Source organism: Siniperca chuatsi, linkage group LG6 (genome assembly GCF_020085105.1).
Source record: "Siniperca chuatsi isolate FFG_IHB_CAS linkage group LG6, ASM2008510v1, whole genome shotgun sequence".
In the NCBI taxonomy this organism is placed as follows: domain Eukaryota; kingdom Metazoa; phylum Chordata; class Actinopteri; order Centrarchiformes; family Sinipercidae; genus Siniperca; species Siniperca chuatsi.
In genome coordinates, this window is record NC_058047.1 from 31,221,443 (window position 1) to 31,247,199 (window position 25,757).

General features: G+C 39.6%; 1 protein-coding gene across 4 annotated transcripts in view; it reads right to left on the reverse strand.

The window, feature by feature from the left end:
- The window catches only part of st3gal3a (ST3 beta-galactoside alpha-2,3-sialyltransferase 3a), an 81,778-nt gene extending 56,279 nt beyond the window's left edge, over nt 1-25,499 (reverse strand). For 2 of the 4 annotated variants that reach the window (XR_006378260.1, XM_044199038.1), the window contains exons 1-3: nt 24,728-25,003; nt 14,654-14,785; nt 14,506-14,580 (exon numbers count right to left, since the gene is read on the reverse strand). Coding sequence is in view for 3 of the 4 variants with exons in the window: in XM_044199038.1 (XP_044054973.1) it covers nt 14,506-14,580; nt 14,654-14,768 (190 nt within the window). In the remaining variant the exon portion in view is untranslated. Of the gene's footprint in view, nt 1-14,505; nt 14,581-14,653; nt 14,786-24,727; nt 25,004-25,062 lie in introns of those variants that run through there. The other 2 variants (XM_044199040.1, XM_044199041.1) reach the window with 2 other exon arrangements.
- Between the last annotated feature and the right edge of the window lie 258 nt (nt 25,500-25,757).

A 25,757-nucleotide genomic window follows, 5' to 3' on the forward strand; every position in this document is an offset into this window, starting at 1 on the left:
TGATTAGAGACGGGTGTTTGAAATTAGTCCTCAGGTGAGGGAGTGCAATGTGTATGAGGGGTTGTGGAGCCTGGCGTGTCTGTGACAAGCGCAAGCCGACCGTGGAGCTCCACGGTGCGCTCTGTCTGAAAAGCCCAATTGGTTAACGTGGGTGGCAAAAGGAAGGGGCCGGCGCTTCGGGGCGCTTCGCAGCGCTTCCGCATCCTGTGTGTCCCCGCCATTAGCCTTGGGTTAGCCTTCAAGCAAGACGCCCAGCTGTCCTAACGATGCTAGTTTAACGGGAGCGTATGTTAGCCACAGTTATTAAACCAAAGTCAAAACGTAATAGTGAAGTGTTGGGATGGGTGCCGTTTGCATGGTATGGTTAGATTAGTAGTATTAGGATGTGTGACAGCCCCTGATTAGTACCTAGAAAGACCAAAGCCTTCACTAAGAGACTTGACTAGAAACAAAGAACAGACAGTAGAAAGCGCATGAAACTCTATAAAGCCTGGAGTCTCACACCGCCCGTTGTCTTTTCCCACTGTGACCACGTTACGACAGGAGGTGTCCTCCACTGTAACTACATTACTACAGGGAGGCACATCACGTGAACTTTAACTCCCTAGGGAACTCGCTGGACAAGAAACAGACTGCTTTGTGTTTGCTGAAACACTTTTTTTTTTGGATCCTGATCGTTATACTCCACATAACAATCTTTGCCTGCAGAAGGAAGACACAGATTCACAGTTTTCTTCACGGAGAGAAAGACCCCCAGAGATCCTCTCTTCCTCCCCGCTAAAGTCGACTGTTACTTTCTTTTGCTGCCCCTCGAAGGAACAGTTTCACCACTGGACCTACTGACAGTGTGGACCCGGCTTTGTCAGCGTCCGAACCTGAAAGAAACTTCACCGGACAAATTCAAAACGAGACACGTCGCTAGCCAAGAGTGGTTTCAATCAAGAGGCTTGTGTCTGGGCAGAGATAGATTTTATAGCTGTGTTATTTCATCTAAGCTTCATTGTTGTGAATTGTGCTTAATCTATATTAATATTTTTGATAATATGAATAATTGTATTAATATTCATAAATATCTTTGATATTTCTGCTAATAACCAAACCTGCCCTACTTGAATCCCAACATTTTTGCCTCACTGTATAAGCCTCCTAATACAGTACCTGTGTATTTGCCTGAGGAAGACCTTCTCAGAGTTTGCAACGTCACAAATAAGTGATACCTCCTAGGGGGATTCATAAGTACTCAGTGTGCAGGTAAGTCAGATTAAAAAGTGAAATCTAACATTTTCAGTCAGTAGTAAAGACAAAAGGAGTGCAAATATAAATAGAATTTATTCAAATGTGAAGCACGTTTTTTGTAAATAACAGACAAAACACAAAGAGGAGGACACTATTTAAAACTATAAATATAAAAGTAAACACATATCACTGCGTTTCGAGGTGGTCTTTAAGGCTATTAGCTACTGTACTTAAAAACATTTAATTTCCTCTAGGTGTGAAATGAACTCCATCTTTCAAAAATAGCCCATGACGGTCATGTCTAATGTGAGGGTGCTCAATCATAACGCTATTTAAGCTACGAACAAATGTAACACTGTTGACACATTTCCTGGCTTTGTCGAGCTTCACGGGAGTGGCACCAGCCTTCCACCAGCACCTTTTGGGTCACAGACAAACACATAATCTTCATGCCAGGGTGCCGGAGGTGAAGCTGGTGCAGGTCCTCCATCATCATGTTGACCAGCTTGATGGTGCTGATCTCCCCATGTCGTTGCCGCCACAGTGGATGAGGTAATGAAAATTATAAACTATAGAGGGTGGCTCAGTTTTTCATGTTTACAATACTATTATGTCACGTCTGTAGGAGAAAATGGAACGAGGGAGCAACACTTGAAAATATAGATAACAGTCTTTAAGTGTTTTTGTTGAAGACAATGTAAAATCAGATGTCTAAAGTCAAGTAGCCAAGACTGGTACTTGCAGATTTTTAAATTTCTTTTGGTTTTGGTTTATTCCTTGGTTTGGTATAATTCCTTACTAGGCAAAAAAAATATTATAATCAAGTCACATCCAACTTGACTTGCAACTAAAGTTATGTGAAAATCTAAATTCAGGTTAATTGATTTGCTTCAAATTGTTCGTTAGACATGTATTAAGTAAACATAACGCTAATTCACGGTAACACTGGCCAAATTTCTGCAAGTCTCTAAATCTAGTGGTGCAAATTACCATAATTATATATTTAAAAAACGCTGAGGCATTTTAAATCTTGTGTAATATAATCTCAATAAGTTTTGTTGTATAGTTTCAGGAGCCCACTTTGAGCTTCAAAATGGTTTTTCGGAAACCTATGGGTGACGTCACGGTAACACTAACACTTCGTCCATGTTTTATACCTGTGCGTGAAATGAGTGTGAGGGTCGAGGAGGAAGGCTAACCCCAACCATACATTAAGCATGCACAAGTAGGAATAATTCATTTACAAACATTGGCATTGAAAATTCAAGAACATTGCCATGAACATAATCTAGGGGTCTGCAGAGAGGGTTCATCCAATATCAACACTGTCTGACTGGTGGGTTGAACTTCAAAGCCTGATAACACTGTTAGTTACTAAGGGTGGAAGGAAAGCCACATGTTGTATCATCAATGTGAGGAGGAGGAGCAGGAGCCTTTTTGTTTACTTGACATTGCCACTTAGTTATATTTTAATTTCATTCCATCATAATTTGATTTAGCACATTTTGACATCTCTCAATAAGTAATGTATCACAAATTTGAAAATTATAATTACATCTGCCAGCTGACTTGGTCAGGTGATGTTTATGTACTTTTGTCTATTTGTCTCTGTATGTCTTATTAAAAGAAGCAATTTACAGAGGACTGTATGGTCATGGGAGGCTCTAAACTCCACATTGTTTTTCTGTGTCTCCTCATTAAAGTGTCAGAGTGAAACAAGCAGACTCGCGATTCAATCTGCGTCGTGGAATGTCACAAATCTCTCTGTTACGCTATTTTTATTTACCCGCCACCTTGGCTGGTAGGTTGAGCAAATTCCCCCGCCACTACACAAAACCCCCCTTTTGCGAGTGCTAATTTCCACCCTTGAAGCTTTTTAGGTTTCCTCAAATGGTGTTGTCGTGGCGACGCGGTGAATTCTGGCTTCCAAAATTAGTAACAGTACTACCTTGTTCCAGAATTTGTAACAGTGGCCCTAATCAAAGTTACACAATGTTGCCAAGCAAATTAATTCCTGCATTTCTCTATCTAGCTATCAAGTACACACACCAGCGAGGATCACGGGGAAAGGGTTTCTGTATAACAACAAAGCTAACGCTAGCTGAGCTAGCGCTGCAGTAAAAGGTTCCACAAAAAGCAACATGAAAAAACTGTTACCAGCATCCAACCTACTACTCTCATTATTTAGTTGGCTTCAAATAGGGCTTAACGTTCACACAGTTCCTCTTCACTGTCCCTCCATATTACAACATTAGTCCAACATCGCCCCAGCCTGTGGGAGTAGTCACATTAGCCGCGCAACATGCTAACGCCAAATTCAACAGGCTAACCTACAAAATAAACAGTAAAACAACATAAAACATGGCAAAATTTACAGCTTTCAAGTTTAAAGTCGGGTCACGGACAGCGAAGTATTGATCCATTATTGAGCTTGAACCGTTACCGGCCCTTGTTAAGAAAGCAGTCCGTAGTAAAATGCACACATACACGTTTCCTTAAAAAATAAACTATATCCACTCAGCTCTTCTGTCCTCTGAGGCTGATGTAACATTGACCACTCCCTTACTGTGGCCAATAAGTCTGAGACAGCCCATGTCTGATCTCCGCTGTTTCTACAGTAATACAGCAGCAGGAGAAAAGGAAGTCGAACTGAACACATCTGTGCCTTTCTGCTAAACAATTTCAAAAGAGTTGCTAATTGCTATTTATTTGGTCATATTTTGTGTTTGGAAACTTCTGTGTAGCCTGTAGTTTGTCCCTTACAGTATTTAGTTTCACTGACCCTGAACTTAATAAATTCACATGTGTTTGGCAATATCATCTTACATTTACTTCTCATAGTTAATTCCTATTATTTGTTACACTTTATTTTGTGAGTCATTTAATAAATATTTACATGTATCATAGTAGCCCGTCTGCATACTAAGAAATCTGTGACTGAAATTCATGAGACTAAGTAAGATCTGATTTTCCATCTTTGTAAGAGGGTATTTAAGCAGATTAAGGAATAGCCATAATCACTACGGCACCATTGTTGGATATAATATAAAAGCCATACAATCTACACAGATGTACTCTTACAAAGTTGGTTTGAAAAGATAAATCCACAGCTGAATTGTCTGGCACATTCTCTTTTCTGGCTGCCAAAAGTTTACAGACTAAAGAGCATGCATTGGCTCTACTTAAACCATTTTCTAATCAAGTCTTGACACATGTTAGCAGAGGCTTGGTTATTTTCCAGCCTCAACTCCACCAACCCTTTTATGAACCTTGAGTGAAGCCTTCATCCCTAGCAAGCAGTGCACAAACATCCAATCCAACCATCTCCCAAATTGCTAACAAATGCTGATGTGCCCGAGGTAAAAAAGTAATCTTCTCTTCTTAAATAAGTTTTTTCTGAGAACCTGAGTTGCAGCTAAAATACTAAAAAGGGAAAAAAGGATGTTCACTTACAAAGGAATAAGGGGAAAAAATAAAGTCAAGATAAATTGTCTTAATTTAATCTTGATGGATTTTAGGGTGTAGGATGGATTCAAATCCCAAAAAATAAAAACTGAGCACAGTGTGGAATGTGAGGTTTACTTATGGATGGGGATGGGGATTATAACATCTGAACATATGAAAATGTGAAAAAAATATTTGCCAGTGTGTACTTTATTTTACTTTGGCTGATAGGTTTGGAAATGATACCTGCTTACAATCTGTCATTTCAGAATTCAACACCCACTCTGGCCTAATTTATTGATATGTGATTTTGTAAAATTTCCTAAATTAGGACTACACACACAATAATTTCAGGTTGTCATGGTTTGAGGTTTTAGTTATTTCCTGTTTTATTTTGTAATACTCACCTCTCCTCATTTGTCATGTAACTTTACTTCCTGCCCTTTTGTCTTTTCCCTCCAGTTTTGATTGTCTGCCCCGCCCTGATAAGTTTCACCTGTGTCTTCCCTGACTGTGTATTTAGTCTGTGTGTTTCCTTTGTCTAGGTGCTAGTTTGTCTTCGGCAGTTGATGTCGAGCGTCCTAGCCAATTTCTCCAGTGTTTCTTGTGTGACCATATTGTTTTTTTTCCATTAAATCATACTACTAATAACTTTACCAGCTCTGCCTCTGTGCCTGCCTTTGGGTCCAATCCCTTGTATTCCCTGAGTTCCCTGCTTGACAACCTGTGAGACAGGTTAAATATTCAGTCTGGGGAAACGTCAACAGCATATAACATACAGTATGGTACAGTACTGTAACAGTTCTACATAATCAAACCTTGCCCTTTTTGTATGGTTCAATATGAGTAAGTGTGAAACTGTTTTGTTGGTATGAATGAGCCGACAACCAATCATGTATTACTTGCTCTGCCCTGTTTGTCTTGATTAAAAGACTCAAGATTTTGTGATGAAAAGTGGTGCTATGAAATAAAATTGGGAGTCATTGGGGGAAATAGCATGGAATAAAAACAGACTGAAATTTAAAAAAAATGCTGGAATGAACTGAAGTTAACCTGCAATAAACTGTTGTGAAAATAAACAGAATGAATTGATCTTTCATAATGACTTTATTCACATGATTATTTATTTCAAAATGTCATTTATTTAAATGTGAATACATTTTCTACACACATTCAGCCCTGTCATTTTAAGAAACAGTGGCTTTATTCTCAGCACTAGGAGAAGAAATGTATCTGGTGCTGGTTTTTTAGACTTGTTAAAGGTTTAGTTTTTCATTCTGCCAACCAATAAAAAAAAACAGTACAAAAATGTAAGTTGCCAATTATATAAATGTGTACAATATGAGGAACTTAGTTTCAGTGGGTATCAGGGGAAATATTCAGAACTCAAATCCAGGCCAATTCCCAGTATCAATATCAGCACCTCATAATAGCTTAAATGTTTGTTAATTGGACACTTTATGAAACATGAAATAATCAAGAAATTAACCACTTCACTTGAAATCAGCAAGGAGCCCAATGCATGTCTACTTTGAAGCAGTGAAGAGGCAGTGTAGAGTAAAATCCGGGCAAACTAAAACTACTAATGAAACATCCTGTCTCTAAGTAAATGGACTAGCTCCCCCATCTGGTAAAAAGTTACATGGTAGAAAGTCCTTTCCCTAAACAGACACATCACAAAAGACTCAATTTTTCCATTACATATTTTATATGTTTTCCTTTCATTCCTTTGTTTAAAAACACATTAAAGGTGTGGATGTCTAGATGGGCAGACAGTCCTAAAATGCAAGGTGCAATCATTAGAAAAGCCATTACAGTAAGCACAGCTAAAAATTATGTAGCATGAGGTTTGTTAGGCTCAAAACAATATTTAGATTTCAGCTTTTAAGAAGTTAACATGTGACTTAACATTTAAAATCGAGAAATTGCTAAACATAGTTGAAGCACTGGTTTAATCTGCATTCAGTGCCAGTGTGTGTTTATATTTATCCTGTTGGAGTTGCCAGTTTAAACCTACAGTTTTTGCACTTCAATATGGAAACCTTTGTTTACATTTTGTTTTGTACTGCATTATACAATGACATACAGTTTGTCAAAACAAAATGAACTCAAATTAAATCGTCAGTGTGACTTTTTAAAAATTTTTTGGAGGAAAATTAATCGTTTAGATTAATCTGTAAAATAGTCGATAGATTAATCGATAGAAAAATAGTTGTTAGTGGCAGCCCTAATTAGATGTCATCCATACAAAATAAAGAAAAGCGATTTTTCTCACAACTTGGCTGATCTGCCCGGTGTGGAGGCAATCAACATTAAAAATGACCTCCGGACCTCCTACTCTACGGCTAGCCAGATTAAGGTGTACAGGAGTCTGCAGGCTTCCAATATTTCGTGTGCGGTTGAGTCCCCCACCTCGGAACCATGAACAACTGCTGTCTTGTTTTTCTCCAATATGTACATGGATGCACCACTGGTGTCAGGCTACTAGCTAGCTAGCTAACTTTAGCTACTATTTAATACCTACTAGGTCAACCATACATTCATTTATTCAGCATTGTCTGACTCCACTCCTCCAGACTTCAGATGGAGGTTTTTGATCCACATCTGCCACAGGTTTTTTTTTTTTTTTTTTTTTTTCTCTCCTTTATGAACTACTATTTTTCAGGACATGAAAGATGCCCTTGCCCTTAAATAGCACAAACCATATGCAATCAAGTAAGTATTTTTGTTATGAAAATCCCTGCTTTTCTTACCATTTCTCTAGTGCAGCTCAACAAAGAAACACTGTCAAGCAAACACAAAGAGAATTTGATAATAACAGGACCTCTTAAACCCTATATATATATATATATATATATATATATATATATATATATATATATACACCGTATTATTATTATCATTATTATTATTACCTAAATGATACACAAGTCAAACAGCAAGAACTGACTGAGTGTTTAGCAAAAAGCATCACTTCTCCAATGTCCCTGCACCATCTTGAATCCATTTCAGCCAGTTTATATACATTTGCATTGCATGGGGAAGGATTATGGAGATGGCGGATTTCAGCCTTCCATGCGATTACATGGTCTATGTCTCCATCTGGTGGCTGAATCGAGTACTTACATCAACCAAACTAATTTCATCCTGTTGGTCTGGCTCAGAGAAATCCATAGATATGTCCTACTTGACTCTGGGCCTTTCTATTGTGCATGTATCTGCCTGTATAGCATGGAGTACTTCAGTCATAGTCATTGTGTTTACTATATTTCAATGCTTTTGGGACATTTATGTTATTCGTAAAATGCCTATATGGAAATAAATTGTGTTGAAGTAAAAGTCCCAGTAAACAGTAAACAGTCAAAAAGTAAAGAGTAAACATGACCAAAACATGGAGACCTCCTGAGTATATCTTTAGAAATTGTATCATAAATGTTGTTTTTAGTGTATTTTCAACACATCTACAGTTACATTTGTAGTCAAGCAGTAGGACAATACATCCAGCTGCATTAATAGCCACTGGACCCTTGTTATTAGGGTTATATAGCCTTGAAATTTAGATTGATACTAGGCAAGGATGAAAATCTTGTTATTTTTCTTTATTGCATCTCCATGTACTTTAATGGTAATAGAAATAGGTTTACTTACAATAGACTAATATTCTTTAGTTTCTTACCTATCCAAGGAGACCAGATATATGCATATAGGTCTTATGGTTGAGGAGCTGATGCTGATTCATTTTGGGAATGTTATTTAGGCATTTTTTCCTAGAAATAGGGGTTTAAGAGGTCTAAAAGGACTATAACTCTGAAAGATGCCCACTTGATTTGTGTAACTCAGGCTGACTAAGCCTCATATTAGCCTCAGCTGAACTTTACTCTTTACACAGAACGAGGACTGTGGACTTTGTCCCCCAATGTCTTACATCGAAATTGAGCTGCAGTCGGAAGGGATCTGATGATGGCCAGTACAGACAGGAGGAATAATTAGTGTCCAAAAACTCTTTAGCTGTACATATGGGCATGTGACTGTCATGTTAAGACAGACTTGAAAAAATGTGAACAATCCTTTAAGCAATATAACAAAATGTTTGTGTTCCAAACATCATGTTGATGATACCCTGACAAAAAAACGTCTTACAACACAAACAAGGCTGTAACAAACAAATTGATTTTCATTATTAATTAGTCTAGAGATTTATATTTGCTAAATTCTCATTATAACCTTAATAAGCTACACTTAACTTGACAGTTCATGCACTATTCCTTTATACCGTATTATTATCATCAACCGGTAAACCCACTTTGTACTTCACACTTATTTTATCTTATACTCATACCCATCTGGTACTTTTTTATTTTCTGACTTGTTTTATAGTGCATCATATTGTTTGCTAGTACTTTCTCCTGTGTGCACTGACGTAAAGGCGAGCTGCTGTAACAAAGAGTTTCCCTACGGGGATCAATAAAGGATTTCTGATTCTGAAATTTTGTTTATAAAGTGGCAGAAGATGGTGAAAAATTCCCACCAAAACCTACCAGAACCCAAGGTGATGTCTTCAAATGTCTCGTTTTGTCCCACCAGCAGTACAAAACCCAAAGTTATTCAGATAATCCAATGTTGTTAAAACAGAGGAAAAAGTGGTAAATCCTCACATTTGAAGATAAATAATAATATAATAAATGTTTGGCACTCTTCCGTGACAAATGATTGAAAACAAACCTATTATTAGAATTCTTGTTTTCTATCAATCTATTAATAGCTAATTGTTTCCGCAGTAAACGCAACAGTAAAATACAGAACTCTAATAGTGGATTGTCTAATTTAATAGGCTAGAATAACTAAACGTCAAGCATGATTGTAACCTCCCAGCTCAATGTAGATGTTTTAAAGTAAACTGTCACATGTTGTTTCAAAACGCTGAGAAAACTTGGGAGATTTAGGAGCTAACACAGGAAATAATAACAATCAGTCATCCGTTAGCGTTGGGCGCTGTCTACCAAATTGGCATATGACAATGTCCACAGTGAAACATCGGGATGGACGATGACATCGTTGTCGGGGGGCATTCACAGCCCATCCTCACCTAGTCACCCAGCCTTTCTTTACTTTTCCTCCCTATTTGTCATAAGAGCAGCGTGGCTGCTTGAAGAAACGGGGCAATGCATAGTGAGTGTGTGGGTGAGCGAGAGACATTGTGATGGTGACTGCACTCAGAGCATACAGGTGTGTTGGCGATCGGAGCAGAGGGAAAGGTTAGCTGTGAAGCTGTCTACAGGCAGTAAATGTACAGTGTAGGTTACAGTTTGCCCATGAATAAACGCTGCAGCTCCTCAATGCCCAAGACGTTTCCGTGTCTTGCTTCCCAGCTGCTGGGTCAAAGTGAAGGTGGTCAGCCCCGAGGTTGGCATCAACTTCAGCTCTGGAGGAAAACAATGTTTCCCTGTGCTTCCCGACCACGGTCTGAAAGCTGCAGCAGGATCGGTTAACACTATGCTTAAGTTACCTCATTAAGCAGATCATATGATTAGAAAAAATATTTTAAATACTAGTCATGGTGATAAACTTTAGCTTTTTACTTGCGAAGCTTTTATTGCACTTTCAGTAACAGGATTTTATCTGCTGGGGGGCTTTTAAATCACAATGTTACGATGGTGGAGGGCTCAGTGGTCGATGGCATTGTTCATCGGCCCAACCTTATCATCCATAACACCAAAATCAAGAATATATCAGCAAATGTAAGTTTCTTGATTGATGCTAGTGTTGCAATACACTATGCAATGACTTAGTGCTGGGCAATGAATCGCAAAGTAACTGAAACTCACATAATGACTCCCTAACTAATTTGAGCCATATCAATATGTTTGATAAATTCATACGTCTTCATACGGGCTGTCGCCCATTAACTACAACACAGAATCGAACTCTACAGGCCTAAATACACAACCAGTCAGAGTTTGCTGTGTGAGTTAATTCCATAAGTCGGCATTGTTTCACTAGCAGTTGTAAAGGTGCTTTCAGTGAGTGTTGCCGTCCATTGTTAATCATGTTCGATGTAAACACAGCGGCAGCCGTGCTGTTGAGGTTAGGAAACTGCAGTAAGATAAACTATACAGGAGCTGATTTTACTGTATCTGAGATCCCTTAGTTACACACCTCTTCATCAGCAGAGGACAAACAAACACACACACATCAACGGACAGAAACAGTAATGGAGTAACATCAGCTTTAAAGTTGGATTATCCAGACTGGGACAATGAACAATGTTTATGATGCTAGTTAGCAAAACTTGCTATATTAATCGTGTCATATTCCTAACCATTTCTTCTATTTGAAGCCACAACCTGCTGTGTTTAGCTGCATCATGAGAATATACTAGTCAGGGTTCCTACAGTTTAAGTCAAGTTAGATTTAAGACTTAAGCCACTCGGAATTAAATTTAAGACCAATTTTACAATAACTAAAATTGAAGAAAAAAAAACCAAAACATGGCTGACATCAATGACTTCGGGTTAGGAACTTTGCCCAAACATTTACTGTAACATAAAGCATGACTTTTTTGGCCCAGTGAAAAAGTTAGATGATCTACTTCAAAAGTTGAAAAAAAATGTAACACTTTCTAGAGTGGACCACATGGAAAACAATGAACATATTATATCAGCATAAAAAGTATCTATTTGGTTTACCTTGAAAAAAGCTTATTCATTTGTCATTTTGGTCTCCTTCTCCCAGAGGTGTAATGCTATTGGTTCAAGTACCGGAGCACACCTATGGCGTGCGTGTGCACGGTTAAGTTGTGGCTCGTTTTGAAGGTTATGTAACCGCTGTTCCTACGGTGGAAAGTTTACAGACATTAGTCAACTATAACTGACCACACGATCAAACGTTAGACTGACTTCATGAATAGTGTCATCATGCTGAGAATATTACGCAGCAGCCAGCCAAACATCTGGCTAAGTAGTATTAGGTGATACCATGGATGTAATAGGTTGTAATTAGTGGCATTAAGCAAATTAGGCGAATGAACACAAGTAGTTTGTGTTCTGAATGATTTCATTTACTTACTTACTTTAAGCTGCATGGCAAACATCCATTCTGAGGAAAAGTTGCAGTGCATGCAAAGGTCAAGCTCATCTAATAGGCTAGGCTATGAAAAGGGAGCTTTCATAGCCTAGCAAGCTTTCATTTCCTGCAGGCATCGTGGGAACAGCACGAGCTGGCCACAGTTAACAGGCCGGCTTTGTAATGGTTCTTTGCAAATGCATCACAAATAAATAAACCAAAGAGTGAATGATGAATCAAAGGATGTTTTGCTGCCTCTTCATCTTTACTAGTTAATGTTAGCTAGCTATAGACTGCCGCCCAGCCCTGACCAAGTTGATAGCAGCAGCCTGTGCTGTACAGACCGGTAAGATCCGATGTATCCGGAAGCCGCCATGTCGGAGTTTTGCCCTGCTGCTGCCAATTCAAAATACAGAGCATCAATATTGCCAGGCAGCAATCACTCTGTCTTAGAACACCTTAAGTGATGTAATTAACCATGCGTGCTAAGTCTAACTCGGAGAGACAAAACAACTCAGATGTTGTAGAAATGCAGCTGGGGGCCGGGGGCCTGTGCAGATGAGAGAGAGCTGGTACAAAAAAACATGTCAAACACTTTTATGTTTGTGCCGGTTTACTATTAGGGGTTCAAGCCCCGAAGGGTCAGAAGGTGTTTCATTTGGTGCACCTGCTGCCGCGTTACTGCAGTAATGCTGCGGCCGTAAAAGGGGGGAAGATAAGTGTGGGCTGCACTTGATAACTGTAGACGCTAGGTGGCAGCAGAGTGCTTGAATCCTGTTGACAGGACTTTAGGATAATACACCCTCCGAACACAATATGGGTTGTAATGGCAGCGTGGCGCTGCCTGTATTTGTGTCTTGTTATGTTTGTAGTGGAAGAAACTCACAAGACTTTTCTTTTCTTTATTTGAGCTGATATTCATCAGCTGGTCTTCATTAAGTTTGTTCTTGAAATTTAATCCAACTTGTTCTCATTCCCTGGTATATACCAACGTTTGTTACGCCCCTTGGCGTCTCATATAAACGCACAAGGTACCCTTTAACGTCTGTATGAGACGCACCAGGCTTTCGATTAACTCCAATATTACGGCCATCAGTTTTAATGATTTCTCCTTCAGTTCTGAGAAGCAGTAGAACCCTCTTGTGTTTGTGCCAGATTATTATTATTATTATATTATTATTATTATTATTATTATTATTATCATATTATTATTATTATTGTACTATTATTTGTTGTCTGCCGCTTTGGCTCACATTCCCGTGAGCTGGAATGAGCTAGAAAAACGAAACTTGGCCCAGTAATTGGAAATGATGTGCATGTGCTTCCACAGAAATGAGCCCAATTAGCCACATGGTAGCGCTGTAATTAAGGCCAAAAATGAAATTTTGAATAGGCCACGCCCCTCACACCGTAAGTACGAATGACTTGATATTTCTCACAAGTCCAGCTCAATGTGCTCTACAAAAAAAGACTCTAAAGTCTGCCTGACTACATTTTCTGCCATTTTATATTTTTTGAAAAACACATTTTTGACATCTCCTCCTAAACCGTAGGTCCGATTGCTACCAAATTTTCAGTGGATCATCATTGGACGAAGCTTATCAAAAGTTGTATAAATCTTATTTAGTTTTCAAGATATTGACCAATGAATTTCCAAAGAAGCGTGGCTCAGCACATAAATTGACCAAAGTCAACAACCATTGGGCCAATCATCACAAAATTTACAGAGTATGTCCACAGAAGTACCTGAAACATACCCTGAAAGTTCCGTTCAAAGTGATCGCTAGAAGGAGCTACAAATGCCAAAATCTGGGCATGGCATAACACACATCAGACTATAATGTCATGGTTTGGGGCTTTTTTTCCAGGGTCCTTTTTCCCCTTTGTGATTCCCCCTGTGTTCCTGCGTTTCCCTGCTCCCTGGTCTCTTTTTAGATTATTCTTTGTTTGGACTCCTGTTATTCTTGTTGGACTTTTTCCTGGACTTCTCAGCCGCCCTTAGTTGTTTTGTGTTTCTCCATAGTAAGTAAATAAAGTCATCTTTTGTTCAATTCACCATCTCTGTGTGTATTGTCTGCATGTGGGTCCTCCTCCTGAACTGAACAAAACATATAAATCAGGCATTGTTTGTCCAGTCATCACAAAACTTAAGAACGTAAGAACCTGAAACATCGACCGCTCAATCGACCACTAGGGGGCGCTACAAGGGCAAAAAAATGTGCATGGCATAACACAAATCAGACTATGAATCAGAAATTGTTTGTTTTCTTCATTCTAATTGTGAAAATGCAAAAAAGGAGATTTCACTGCTTTTGTCACATCTAGGCCACATTTGCCCAGGTCCAGATCAAAAGCTTTAAACTTCTAACGGTCTGTTTGTCTTGAACCCCAGAATTGCCGCTTGTGGCTATATTTTAGCTTGATTTTCCTATTTTAATAAATACTTACAATAAGTGTTCTACTTCAAAATATGTAATATAAACAATCCACGTGTAGTTATAATCCATGAATTTCTGTTTATTGTTCAGTACAAAGAATTAATAAGAGCTACACTGTGAGGACAGAGAATCTTGTTAATAAGATAGAGTTTATAAATAAGTTTATTAATCGTTACTGAGGTAAAAGTGACAATTAATGGTGATAGTTTATTATGATACTGCCCAGCCCTAGTACGACTGTGGTATTTAATTTTGTTCTGTACTGTCTTTTTCACTTGTGCTCTATTGTGACCATGTGACTTTCATGTTTGTGTCAGATACTGACCACTTTCAGAGGAGTGGCCCGTGGCAGTGACTTGTGTAGAGGACATAAGTTCCAGCACTGTTGGTGCAGTTGCCACTGGTCAATGAAATAAGATAATAAAGGTTATACTGTACATTACATTATGCCCACTTATCAGAGGAAGACTCACATGATTTGTGGCCCCAGCCTCGTAAGCTGATCTTCCCTGACGAGTAGTAGAGGAATCCCAGGGCCAGCATGGAGCACATGCCCAGGAGGAAGTTGCGACTGGATTTCATTCTCATCTCCAGCTAGCTATAGCCTGTTTGAGCAGGAAATAAACTGGTTAGCAACATGTTATTACATAATACAATCCCCCAAAGAGGCAGAATGTCTGAGACACTGCAGAAGTATCAAATTCATCTATGGTGTTTTCCTGAGGAAGAGATTTTATTTGTAGTGACCCACCCTGGGAGGTGGGGTGGAGCCTTTTCCTGTGTCATGTCCACATTATAAGCTACAACTAGAGGTCTTCACAGGTCCACTCAGTTCCTAGTAACCAAATCCTGACCTGCCATTGCTGGACGATTATTTATTTTTAATTTTTTTGGGCCAGAAAAACACTGCCATGGTGAATTCTAAAGTGTGTGTACAGTGGGGCAAAAAAGTATTTAGTCAGCCACCAATTGTGCAAGTTCTCCCACTTAAAAAGATGACAGAGGCCTGTAATTTTCATCATAGGTACACTTCAACTATGAGAGTCAGAATGGGGGGAAAGAATCCAGGAAATCACATTGTAGGATTTTTAATGAATTAATTGGTAAATTCCTCTGTAAAATAAGTATTTGGTCACCTACAAACAAGCAAGATTTCTGGCTCTCACAGACATGTAACTTCTTCTTTAAGAGGCTCCTCTGTCCTCCACCCGTTACCTGTATTAATGGCACCTGTTTGAACTCATTATCAGTATAAAAGACACCTGTCCACAACCGTCACACTCCAAACTCCACTATGGCCAAGACCAAAGAGCTGTCAAAGGACATCAGAAACAAAATGGTAGACCTGCACCAGGCTGGGAAGACTGAATCTGCAATAGGTAAGCAGCTTGGTGTGAAGAAATCAACTGTGGGAACAAGTATTAGAAAATGGAAGACATAAAAGACCACTTATAATCTCCCTCGATCTGGGGCTCCACACAAGATCTCACCCCGTGGGGTCAAAATGATCATAAGAGCGGTGAGCAAAAATCCCAGAACCATACGGGGGGACCTAGTGACTGACCTGCAGAGAGCTGGGACCAAAGTAACAAAGGATACCATCAGTAACACACTACGCCGCCAGGGACTCAAATCCTGCAGTGCTAGACGTGTCCCCCTGCTTAAGCCAGTACATGTCCAGGCCCGTCTGAAGTTTGCTTCAGAGCATTTGGATGATCCAGAAGAGGATTGGGAGAATGTCATGTGGTCAGAATTTTTCTCAACTTGTCGTGTTTTGGAGGAGAAAGAATGCTGAGTTGCATCCAAAGAACACCATACCTACTGTGAAGCATGGGGGTGGAAACATCATGCTTTGGGGCTGTTTTTCTGCAAAGGGACCGGGGCGACTGATCTGTGTAAAGGAAAGAATGAATTGGCCCATGTATCGTGAGATTTTGAGTGAAAACCTCCTTCCATCAGCAAGGGCATTGAAGATGACACGTGGCTGGGTCTTTCAGCATGACAATGATCCCAAACACACCGCCCGGGCAACGAAGGAGTGGCTTCGTAAGAAGCATTTCAAGGTCCCTGAGTGGCCTAGCCAGTCTCCAGATCTCAACCCCATAGAAAATCTTTGGAGGGAATTGAAAGTCCGTGTTGCCCAGCGACAGCCCCAAAACAGCACTGTTCTAGAGGAGATCTGCATGGAGGAATGGGCCAAAATACCAGCAACAGTGTGTGAAAACCTTGTGAAGACTTACAGAAAACGTTTGAGCTCTGTCATTACCAACAGAGGGTATATAACAAAGTATTGAGATGAACTTTTGTTATTGACCAAATACTTATTTTCCCCCATTTGCAAATAAATTCTTTAAAAATCAGACTGTGATTTTATGGATTCTTTCCCCCAATTCTGACTCATAGTTGAAGTGTACCTATGATGAAAATTACAGGCCTCTCTCATCTCTTTAAGTGGGAGAACTTGCACAATTGGTGGCTGACTAAATACTTTTTTGCCCCACTGTACATGTACATGCATAAATAAACCATTATTTGTCTCTTGCATGCTGTGTTTTATTTGAATTAATTCTCTCTGTAGCCTACCACACATTTACAATTGAATGTCTTCTACCTAGCAGCACTACAGCTATAGCTCAGAAGTGCACTGTGAACACTGCTACAATCTCTCTTTTACTGAAACCCAATAAAGACCCCACCTCCCCATCAAGCTATCGCCCCTATCCCTCATCAACACAGACACGAAAATCATCAGCAAAGCCTTAGCATCGCCAATCCAAACAGTTACTCCATTTATCATCCACTCAGACCAAACTGGCTTTATTAAAAGGAAGGCACTCATCTAATAACCTCCGCACACTATTTAGCTTAATACATTACACATCTCACACAAACTTATCAGCCATACTATCTTTGGATGCAGAAAGGCATTTGATAAAATAAATTGGGAATTTCTATTTTCTACGCTAAAGAAATTTGGTATCGGTGAATCATTTATCCACTGGGTGGACTAAGATCACAACGCTGCATTTTGCACAGGGTTACTAGGAAAGGGTGCCCACTCTCCCCATCCTTATCTGCCATTCGCTGAAGCACTTGCAGCAGCCATCCGTCAAAAAATAAACATCACAGGAATCCAAACAAAACATCTGCACTATAAGATCATCCTTTATGTAGACAACATTCTACTTTACCTTCAAAATCCTTCCTCCTCATTACCCGAAACCATCCACCTCAAACACTTTTTCTAAAATCTCAGACTACACTATCAACTGGTCTAAATCCTTCATTCTCTCATTCAGCCCTAATAGTTGGGATGCGGCAGTCCAAACACCACATATCTCTCTGCGTACTGGAAATATCACATATTTAGGAATCAATATTTCCCCTAGGCTGTCTCAACTTCAACCCACTTCTCAAAACAGTAGAGGACAACCTTCAATGTTGGATGAATCTACCAATATCCCTCATAGGCAGAATTGCTACAATCAAAATGACCATACTACCCATGATAAATTACCATTACCATGATATTCTTAATTATCCTAATCAAATCTCCACACTCCTGGTTCAAATCCCTAGACTCCATCATCTTTCAAAGTTTACTGGAAAAACAAGACGCCTAGAATCAAACTAGCCACTTTATAAAAATCCAAAACACAAGGAGGCCTGGAAGCTCCAAACTTTTTCCATTATGTCATTGCCCACCAACTCCAATACATTCACAAACGGGACCAATCAAAATCAATCCAACAAGTCCTAGACAGACATAGAACAAACATTATGTGAAGAAATCCATATTTCAGACTTAGCATTCATAAGCCGCTCCATCGCACACCATCCTTGTTTCAAAAACCCTACCAACTCCCTCATTTGGTTCAGAAGTATGGCATTGGGGAGAATCACTTTTTAGAATATCGGCAGATCAAATCCTCTATTCAGACCAAAATCAACATTAAATCATCGAACATAGATCTTCCCCCACTAACATCAGACCTGATCAACATCAATACTAGGAAAAAACTACTATCCAAAATCTACAAGGTAATTTCCACATCTGACCCAACAATATCCATCCCTTCACAAACATGGGGAAAAGACCTACAGATTATCCCCGGTGCTGACTTCTGGACCCAAATCTGCAAAAACATCTTCTCTATATCCACCAACACAAACATGCAACTCATACAAGATTATTCATAGAGTACACTACACAAGGAAAAGCATGTTTAAAATGGGTTTTATAGACTAGACATTTGTCTGCACTGTACACAAAACACCACAGACAGCTATATGTATGCCACATGGGACTGCACACCAATTAAACAATTGTGGCGGGACATCACTGACAACCTCTCTCTCCTTTTAGGCTGCCACATCCCACTATCCTCCACTCCCTTCCCCAACCTCAACAATACCCAACTCCCCCTTGAGACCCCTTTCAAACTACTACACAGACATACACACCAACACACTCACATGAGCATATTTAGGCACTTTAACCCTCTCACTGGAACCTTCACACCTGTGCTGAACTTTTTTTTGTCTCTCTGGTTGTTTATTGGCTTGTTACCTCTTTTCTCTTTTTGTTTTGTTCTGTTTTGATTATATCAGATTACTTCGTGACTCTGTTATCTCAACCACATATGTGCGTAGCGAGTGTGTGGTTGAGTACAGGTGAGACGTATATTTTACTAAATAAATGTGTGCTCAATACATACACAATGCACAGAGAGTGGAAGAAACTGCATATTTGCCCCAGAGCCCCTGGGTGTTTTCATCCGGCTATGGTCCTGTTGTATTGCCACAGGTCAATAGGTCTAATGGATTAGAGTAGGCTCTATCAGCTCTGATAACGTGGTGTGCAATCATTATCGTAGGACAAAAAAAGTATTTTTTGAGGCAGATGGACAGTGTGAAGGTCAACCTCCGCTATAAAACATTGCAGGAAACCCAGGTAATGCTGCTGCCGGTGTTGGTGTTCTCTTTCTATTTAGGTCTGTTTGGGTCAGCTGCATTTTTGATGTATTCTAATTTTCCTCAGTTCTATACAGATCAGATATCTTTTTGGGGAGGAAATGTGTCTATGCATGTCGTTCGGGAAGGATTCAGATCAAACCCAAAAAAGTAGCATTGCTCTGACAAAGTACAGTAACTTCCAATTAGGGAACTTGTTTTACCATTCTAGATGTTTTGACATAATGCCTAATGCTAGCACACTTTTCCATATTTTGCACTTGCTATTGTTATACTGGCACCAATATCACAATGTGTTCCATGACTTTCATCACAGAATGGATCAGTGGTGCTACACCATCATTCCACAAAAAAAACCCCAGGAAAATACATGCATATATTCATGCAATTTCAGCTCTGAATGTACGTGTTTGGACTGCTTTAGATCGATATCACTGCAGGATCTTTCTTATGAGACCTTCATCAAGTCCTCTTGATATTATCCCAATAAAACTGCTTAATGAAGCAATAGACACAATCTGTCCTGCTCTGCTGACCATCATCAATAGCTCTCTGGCCTCTGGAGTTGTACCAGATCTTTTCAAAACCACTTGTGTTCAACTACTGCTGAGGGGACCCGGTTTAGATCCCTCTGACTTAAAAAACTTCCGGCCAATTTCCAAACTGACCTTTGTATCATTTGATCAACAAGCGACATAGCACAGAAACTGCCCTCCTTAGAGTCACTAATTACTTACTGATAGACTCTGGTGCATGTTCTGTCTTACTATTGCTTGAAAAAATCACGGATAGTAGCTTAAGCCTGGAGGAACATGTCAAGGAAGTAGCCCAGTCGTGTTTTTATCAACTGAAAAATATCTGCAAAATTAGATCAGTTCTGGCCTTCAGTAACACAGAGAAAATTACACATGCTCTTATACCCTCCTGCTTCGATTATTGTAATGCCTTGTTTAGTTGCCTTAACAATCGAGCCATGGAACAGCTTCAAACTGTTCAAAATTCAGCAGCTAGACTATTGACCAAAACGATTGTCACACCAATTCTGGCTTCACTGCATTGGCTTTCAGTCTCTTTTATAATCCATTTTAAAGTGCTTTTAATCACATACAAGGCTCTGAAAGATCTGGCGCCGGAGTACATAACTGAGCTCCTCACACCGTGCTAGCCAAACAGGCCCCTAGCACTGCCAGTCTGGGTCTTCTATCAATTCCAGAGTCCAGATTAAAAACAAAGGGTGATCAAGCTTCTGCAGTACTGGCTCCTTGGCTCTGGAACAGCCTTCCACTGAGCATCAGATCATCAGACTCTGTTGCTCATCTTGAAACCTACTTTTACAAAATGGCCTTTCCTAACAGCTGACAGACTACACTTCTGTGGTCATGAGTTGCTGGGTGTGGTTGGTTTTTTTGGTAATTTAAAGTTTTTATCTTATGTGTGTGTATGTACTATGTGTATATGTATGCATATTTTTGTATGTATATGCGCATATTTCATTATTGACCATGTTGCCTATGTTTTTAATATGTTGCTTATGTTTTTAATCTTCTGGCCTTGGAAAGCACTGTGTGCTCATTGCTTGAAAAGTGCTCTATAAATAAAATGTATTATTATTATTATTACTACTACTACTACTACTATACTCAGAAATTCTGGGAATTCCCAGCTGACTGTAAGGCAGAGTGTCTTTCCTTTAGTTCAGACATGTTAAAGGACTATTCCAGAGTTTTTAAATGTTTCAGGTCATTACCTACAGGCCATGTACCTTTACCTTTGTTGGCTAATTTCCAATGCATGCTATACAGTCATTTTCCTCCCGTTCATTGGTTTTGATTGAGTTTCCAATGTGAGGATTTGCTATTTTTCTTGGTGAATATCTTTGGGTTTTGGACTGACTAAAACAAGGAATTTAATTTGAAAGCACCACCTTCTACTGACATTTTATAGACAAAGCGATCAGTTGATTAATAAAAAAAAATCAGCACACTCAAATTTCTAATTTGTAAAACACAGCAGCATGATTTGTGCATTGTAAAAAAAGGGCTAAAACATGCGAAACAACTGGTATAGTCCTTTAACTCCTGTGGATTTCCTGTTTCTTACTATCTGATCAAGACAGTGTGGTTGTGTATCATTACAAAGCAGAGGCAGAGCAGCTTCTCAACAGAGTTTGCAGAAAACAAAGGCGAATATCTGTCATACTCACTAAATGACCGTCTGCTGGGTTTCTTTCTGTTGTCAGACTCTGGTGCTTCTCAGAACAGCTGAGACAAGTAACATTTCATTTTGGCATGAGAACCACACTGGCTTGATCAGTGGCTGTGAAGACTACTTCTGTAAGGTATTGTATGGAAAACGACTAACAGCACTTTGGTTTCTACCTCCTGGCAGCGTGAACTCTAAATAAAAATGGTTATAAAAAAAGCAATCAAGAAATAAAAAATGTAATTATCATATACAATATAAAGTGATTTATTAGCAATTGTATTATCATTTATATTCATTAGTTGATTTTCTGTTTAAGTCATCTTTTACTATCCAGTTGTTGAAATATTTGTTTATTGGGCATCTATACACAATACAAGAGGGTGAATATGGGGCCAGTCCAAATTTTTTGATTTCATGATCCCCAAGTTGCCATGATGGCACGCCCTGTGGGTAATACTTTATTTTAAATATTCAGAAGATGCAACATGTATAAATCTAATATGTTCTCCGTGTGCCCTTAGAGTGTGTGAGGCAGAATGGGTGGAGTATTTAGAGTGCTTTCAGTCTTTGAACACACACACACACTGCTCCACTTGTTACCACACCTTTTTGGTTTGCTTTAACCGCATCAGAGATATGCCATGAGATTTATTCCTTTACTTGTTAATAATACAGGTTACATTACACTATTACATTGCACATTTGTCTTGAAATGTTAAGGTTCCATGTATGTTATCATAGTTTGTCTTCCATTGAGATTGACAGTAGAAAAACTCAATCTAGCATTTAGTGGCATCTAGCTGTGAAAGTGTAGTTTGCAACGATTTGAATACCATGAAAAACACGAAGGGCCCATTCTAGAGCAGTGTTTGGTTTGTTCGTTCTGGGCTACTGTAGAAACATGGCGGTGCAACATGGCAACCTTCTGAGGTAACAAAAACACAACGATTCTTATTTTCAGGTGATTAATCACTAATGAAAACATACTATTCTATTCCATTTCTGCCAATTGTTCCTCTTAAATGTTGCACACTGGACACTCACAAAACTGTGAGCCTCAATAGATCATCTAGTCTGAGTGGGAATGTCGCAGGAAATCTAAAAACTCCACTTATGGAGCCTTCAAATGCATCAACTGTGGAAAAGCTGGAAAAAGCTGGTAAGTGGAACTTGAGTCAAGATTTTTTGTCAAAATATACTGCCTTTCTTATTAGCAGATGGCCCATTTAGAAAGTATCAATTTAGCAACTCCTCAATGTGTTACTCAACCAAGCTACACTGACATCAAGAAAAGGTCAACTTCGATAACTGGTTCGTATGTTTTTCGATCTTCTGTATTCTACCAAAATGTATGTTGGGAATAAATGCGCAAGACAAACCAAGTGTATAATCAGAGAAAAAATGTATAAAGCTGGTGTGGGCATATGTGGTGAATACATGGCTCTGTGCATTTGCCAGTAGGCAATTTCAAATTCAGGACATCCCCTCTGTACAACAGAGCAAAGGCCTGACAATTCAGAGCTGGTTGGAGAGGTCAGGCCAGGTTAATGACTGTCGCTTTCTCAAGTTTCAGCCTTAACCCAGAAATAACACTGGACCTATCCATGCTGAGTAGCTCCCCGAATACTTGTATTTGTGCTTGGAGGCCAGTTTGGTTCCATGTGAGGAGATGTTTGTGCTAGCAATTCTAATGGTAGTTTAGCGTGTATCTGTTATGACTCCTAATAATGATAAATACAGACACAAATATAGACAAAGTTAGACCAAAGGGGCAGAAGTGGTGAGTCAGTAGGGGGACTGGGCTGAAGCACTTAGGTTAGTTAATTTAATTTACACTGAACTTTAAGTGGACTATTAAGTGACGGGGTTCCTGTACTGGGACAAAAACTTAACAGTGAATGTATCGTTAGAGAAACAGTGAAAAACAAAAAGAAGTACAGTGATGTTACTGCAGCTAGCAGCTGGCTCATTAACTATATTTGGCTGTCACCACAGTAGCGATAGCCTTTTAGCTATAATAGCTACCTTAACAACCACCGCTTGTCCTCAGGCTGGTGGTGGCAGATGCAAAACGCGCTGCCCATCAACAAACGGCATGCATATGACAACATATATACACAGGGCTAAAGCAGGGAACACTTCTGTACCTGACATGTGTTCGGGAGTCTGGGGGCTTCTTTCTCAACTCTGTTGAGAGTTGCACATGAGCAGTACCGATCGGGCAGGATGTAGCAACTGTGGTCTAAGATGCTAAAAACATCAGATTCCATCTGGCTTGTAGCTGTAGGCTACAAGCCAGATGGAATGGTATGGAAAGGTATGACGGCTGTGGCGCATGTCGCAACCTGTTTCAGAAAAACAAGACTGATGGGTGGGCGTTGAACCCTTTAGGAAAATTTTGTACATTTTAAAGTTAAATGCATCAATCTGGTACACTTTGAGAGCAAAATTAAATTCATGTGGTTTGGGGGTCCTCCCCCAAGAAAATTTTAGTTATTTGTCTAAAATTATGTGATGCAAAATGCATAGTTTTTAGTCAATTATCATTACAATATTAAAAACACACACACACACACACACAGAAGTTGTAGTTTTTCACATAACACTCAGACATTAGTTAGAGAAAAAGTGAAACTGATGAAGTAAGCACGATGTCCTGAAGTAATCCTTCACATTTTTGTGAGTGATCGCACTGTGTGCCATAACAAATAATAATCACAAGATAACACATAACACTGGTTAAACAAGGCTTATAGTGAAGGCATTTGAACTGCGATTTCCTCATCCTCCCAAAGTCAGGGTGAAGCCACTAACCAGCTGTTTGGGGGGTGAAAAAGAACTCTTACCGGTTCTTTTTCATTACTGAAGAATTGGGGTTCTTTAATCATCATTTAAAAAAAGAATACATTCAGAACAGGATTAGAATTGATTTCTATCTTAAATATAGCTAAATATTGTTTCTAGAGCTGCAACAGCAAAGTCACTATATACACTCAATAATATCTCACTGGAGACTAATCTAAAATGTCAGTAAAATACATAGCCTAATATTCCTGACATCAAAATACTGAGTGAAGTTTAGAAAGAATGAAGACCACAGACATCAGTCACTATCAGTCCTTCCTCCTGTCCTTCAGAGGGGCCGCCGTCTCAGCCAGCAGCTAACTTTACAAGAATTCGCCATATTTTAAGATTCGTGGCAAACTAAGCTAAACAGTTAGGGTACATACAGACAGCTTTCGTTTTAGCTTGTTCGTAACAGTTGCCTATTAGCTTATCAAGCGCACTGTGATTTAGTAATAATAATAACTACGGACGAAGCAGGTCAAAATATCGCTTTTGTACGTTTTACTCGAGTAAAGCGTTACCTTCACCTGGGTCATCTCCACCGTGGCCTCTCCCCTGTGCTGTCCGCTGTGCGTGTGTGTAGGAACCGAGCCCCGCCCTCGGTCAAACACGCAGAGGAGACAACAGAGAACAGCTCGACCATAAATGACAGCTAATGACAATTTAAAAAAATACGCAAGAATATTTTCCATAGACGTATAATTATCTATTTTCGAATCTAAAACGGCCCCGCGCCGGAATTCCGACACCGTGCCGGAGAACTTTAAGCCAAATAAACATAGATGTAATATAGGATGTAGCTAAGAAGCATGATTAGCTGGCTACGCTAGGAAGCAAGCCATTAACAGACGCTTACCCGGACTGATACCGTTAATTTTCAAGTTGACCTCAAATCCGTCGGTTCTCCCTGCCGCCGCCTTGGCCATCAATCCGCTGATATACATTGGTCAACATTAGCGTTATGTGAAAAGATCCCAATAGTCACAACTAGCTCTGCAGCTCCACTAGCTCACTTGAGGGGCAGACTTGGTGTCCCCTCCCCTCCGCTCCGCTCCCCTCCGCACAGGCTCCGTCCCGGCGCTGCTCGCTGCTCAGCGGTGGTATCCGATATGTGCAGCTCTGTACGGACGCCAAACTCTATTTCGGTATTTAATGACGCTCATGGAGCCAGGACATTGACTTTGGCATAGAAAATAACATTTGGCATTGAAAACAAACCTGGAACTGAACAAGGAAACACTGGCATTGAAACATTTGAAGTGGAAAAATCTGTACTAGCACTGAAACAAATATTGGCACTGAAAAAAGTTTCACTGGAAAATAAAACACAAAAAATTTAATTAAAAATTATTTCACTTTATTTTGATATTTTTTGCATTCTGATGTGTTTTTCACTGATGATCTGATTTTGTCTTCATGTCCATTTTTTTTTCAGTGCCACTGGTTTTCAGTTTCAACTTTCTGTCACCGTTTTGGCTGGAGAGGAGGGGTCTGAGGGGAGGGGGCCAGGAGAGCTGATTTCCATATAATCTGCATACTGAGGAGTGAACG